Below are 3,865 nucleotides of genomic sequence, written 5' to 3' on the forward strand. Positions count from 1 at the left end.
CTGAGCCCCGGCACGGGCCCTGCCTGCGGGGACGGGCAGGGTTAGAAGCGAGGCCCAGGCCCGGGCCCGGCGAGGAAAGAGAGACCCGCCTGCGGCTCCCGCATGGGGCTCGGGCCCCGTCGCAGCGCGGCCGGGCCGGGCTTGGGGCGGCACGGGACCGTTCTTTTCCTTCCAGGACCACGGCTCCGAGCACGCGAGGAAGAAATGAAAGCGAAGCCAGGGTCCGGCACAGCCCCAGGCACAAGCGCGAGGCCTCCGCCGCCCCGGGCCGGGCACACGGGCGAGGTGCCGGCGGCGGCCCGGAGCGGAGGCGCCGCACACGGCGGAACCAACGCAACGCTCCCGCACCTTGTCGGCCGCCGCCGAGACTGCCCCGGGGCCTGGCGGAGATGATGGAGCGCCCAGCACGGGTCCCGCAGCCGAACTGCGGTGCACGGGGAGCGGTGCCCGCCGCCCGGAGCGGCCCCGGCACACAGCGCCCGCCCCGCTCCCCGCTGCCGCTTCCCGATCCCGAGCGCGGAGGAGCGAGTGAAATAAAACGATATGGAAAGAAGGAAAGGCATTTTATTGGAGACTTTACAATGCTAGAAAGTACAATGAAAGTGCTAGTTCATTCTAGAAAAGTTGGTCCCAAAATGGTACTATGCCACAGCATCTATCGGTTTACACAAACATTTACAAAATCGCTATGAACTGGCCCCTGTTTTAAAATCGCTATTTTTTTCCACATTAATCTATGTAAAATTGAAGGATCAAAACCTTTTAAGAAAAAGAGTAAGCATTCAAAAGCAGAACCTACCGGGAAATCCATTTTGGGCCAGGTTTGGGGGCAAAAAACCTGAAGATAGTTTAAACTTTCATTATTAATAATAATATGCACACGGAAAAAATATCCCAATTTACAGGAAAGCGTCTCTTTTTTTTTTTAATAACATCAAAATATTTTTTAGACCTGTATAAAATTACTTTTAAGACCTCAGAGGACATTGTCTCCTTTAAAAAATATATTTACCGCTGCCGAAACGTTTCACGAGTGACCCTGGCGCGTTTTGTTTGTTGGTTTCTATTAACCAGCAATATCGCACATCTGCTGTTACAGCAGTCCCCACTTTAAGTACTATTTTAACGAAAAAGCCACAGCTCGGAAGAAGCGCAGTGCTTTGCAGAGCGAGGAAGAAGACAGAGGGGATGAAGAAGAGGACGAGCACCGCGGGCACACGATAGTGTCTAGGCCCCGCCAGCCCCGCACCGCACGCGTGAAAATGCCTCCGCTATTTACAAACTCCGTTTTACTCTCCCCATGACTGAGCCCGAAAAGATTACGGCCGAATTACAAAATAATTTTGAGGGCTGAACAACCAATTTTTAATTAGATGCTCCCCCCGTCCCCCCACCCCATAAAAAAACAAAACAAAACTAAACTAAACTAAACCAACAAAACAAAACCAAACCATACAAACCCAAACCAAAAAAACCCCACCGAACCCAACAACTCTCACACACACACACACAGAGCAGAGAAACTCCCGGTGAATCCCCGCTCGCCCGGAGAGGCGGCCCGGCCGCCGCTGCCCGGCGCGGCCCCGCGGGGAACCCCCACACTTACGCTGCTTTCTTCTCATGGAGGGACGCTCCTACACTGACACTACGCGCGGGGCAAAGCCGCTATTTCCCCACCGCGAGAGTTTGGGCACAGAGAGAGGGAAGTCCGTGACTAGAGACGAGGAGGAGAGACGCGGAGCGCGGGGGAACGCGGCGGGGTAGCAGCGGGGCCGGTGCATTGCCGTGACGGCGCTGGCCGGAGCCTCCCTAGATGTCTATGCGGGAGTGCAGGGCGCTGTGTTTGCTGTCGTGCTCCCAGTAAGAACAGTGCATCATGGACAGCTCGGCGGGCTGGCGGGCACAGGCAAACTGGAGGCCGGCTCCGTTTGCCGCCGGGGCCGAGGGCGGCGCGGGGCTGGCCGGGCTCAGCTGCTGGGGGTGGTGGGCGTGCGGGTGGTGGTGGTGGTGGTGGCCCACGCCGTTGTAGGAGTTCACCATGCTGGGCAGCGCCATGCTCTGCACCCGCGAGTAGGGGCTGTAGGACGCCGGGCCCGAGAGTCCTTTCACATTGACGGGGCTGACGTTCCCACCAGACATCTGGCAGGACGTGTAGGGCATGGGCGCGGGGGGCTGCGCCAGCGGCCACGAGTTGTTCATGAAGGTGGACTGCAAGTACTTGGGCGGGGACAGGTAGCCGTAGCTGTCGGGGCCGAAGAGGGTCTTGCCCGGCTGGAAGTGGGTCGGAGGCGGCCGGAAAGGCCGTTTCATCCTTCGTCTTCTGCGGTAGTTGCCCTTCTCGAACATGTCCTCGCAGGCGGGGTCCAGGGTCCAGTAGTTGCCCTTGCGCTCGCCGCCGCCCTCCCGGGGCACCTTGATGAAGCACTCGTTGAGGCTGAGGTTGTGGCGGATGCTGTTCTGCCAGCCTTTCTTGTTCTTCTCGTAGAAAGGGAACTTGCTGATGATGTACTGGTAGATCCCAGACAGCGTAAGCCTCTTCTCCGCACTCTCCCGAATGGCCATCGCGATCAGGGCCACGTAGGAATAGGGGGGCTTCTGCGAGGGGTCCGGCTTCTCGGGGCCCTTGTCCGCGCTCAGCTCCTCCTTGCTCCGATCCGGCTCCTTGCTGCCGCCGGTGTCATGAGCCAGCAGCGCCACCGTGTCCTCCTCGCCGTCCGGGTAGTTGCTCATCATGGTGCCCCGCGCCCGCCGCCCGGGGCGCCCAGCGGTGCGGAGCGCTGCCCGCTGCACGGAGCCCGCTGCCGGCGGCCGTCCCGCTCCGCGCTCGCCGCGACGGGGCCGAAGCCGAAGCCGAAGTCGAAGCCGGGACCCGGCCGGAGATCGGGAGGCGCCTCTCGCGGCGCCGCTGGTCCGTGCAGCGCGGCGGCGGCGGCGTCCCTGCCCCCGCGGGTCTCCGCTCCCCTCTGCCGCGGCGGCCGGGCTCTTTTCTGATTTGTATGGGCCCGGCCGAGTTCCGCTTTCGTCAGGAGCCCGCTCCCCTATCGCCGCCGAGCCGCTGGGCACGGCCGAGTTCACCCCGCAGTCACGGCGCCGCGCTCAGCCCGCGCACACGCGGCCCGACGTGGCCCCGCGGAGCGGCGCGGAACGGCCGGGGGCGGGGGAGGCGGGGGCGGCGTCCGGGGGCGCTGGGCGAGCCTCCGCCGCCCACCCCGGAGCCCGCCGGTCCCGCGGCGCTGCGCTCCCCTCCCGCCCGGCGCGGGGTCGCGCTGGAGGCGGTGGGTGCGAAGGGGTGTGCCCGCGGCGCTCGCCCTGCCACGGCGGCTTGTCACACTTCCAGCCGCACACGCGGTCGCGTTTATATGTCTTGGCCGCGGGCCCCGCCAACCGATCGCGCCCGGGGAGCGCAAGGAGGCTGTTGCCGCTCCCTGCAAGTCGATTCTTGCAGCTCTTATTTGCCGAGGCAGAAAGCATAAGGTGTCGGGTCGCCCCTTCTCCCTCCCCACAGAGTACACGCAGAGCCCCAGCGCGGCTGCGGGGCTGACATGCGGCTCGAGGGCCGGGGCAGGGTGGCGAGACGGGGGATGACACACTGGGCAGCTTTCCTGCTCCTTCCCCTGGAGGGCTTCGGCTTATTTCACACGGTTCCGGGAGTAGCGTATGTGGCATCCACATTCCCCTCTCCTTCCCTTTTCCTGCCTTCAGGCAGAGCCTCCCCGAGCAGCAGGCTGGCAGTGTCAGCTGGCCCGAGCACAAGAGATGTCGCGCTGTGACAAACCAGTGCCCCGGGGCACAGCGGCGGACACTTCACACTGGTTTCTAACGGGCTCGGTAGTCCTGTCCCGGGAGCGGGGCAGATCCCGTTTGT

General features: G+C 62.9%; 1 protein-coding gene across 1 annotated transcript; it reads right to left on the bottom strand.

Annotated features, from left to right (window-relative positions):
- Positions 1–520: 520 nt before the first annotated feature.
- Positions 521–3,101, bottom strand: FOXL2 (forkhead box L2). Its single transcript, XM_030954374.1, has one exon. The coding sequence runs from the start codon at positions 2,731–2,733 to the stop codon at positions 1,810–1,812; it is 924 nt and encodes a 307-aa protein (XP_030810234.1). The 5' UTR covers positions 2,734–3,101; the 3' UTR covers positions 521–1,809.
- Positions 3,102–3,865: the final 764 nt, after the last annotated feature.

The sequence above is a fragment of the Camarhynchus parvulus genome, chromosome 9 (genome assembly GCF_901933205.1).
Source record: "Camarhynchus parvulus chromosome 9, STF_HiC, whole genome shotgun sequence".
Lineage (NCBI taxonomy): Eukaryota > Metazoa > Chordata > Aves > Passeriformes > Thraupidae > Camarhynchus > Camarhynchus parvulus.

Bases quoted from the DNA above. Each gene is read 5' to 3' on its own strand.
- FOXL2 (XM_030954374.1), bottom strand. From the start codon at position 2,733: ATGATGAGCAACTACCCGGACGGCGAGGAGGACACGGTGGCGCTGCTG.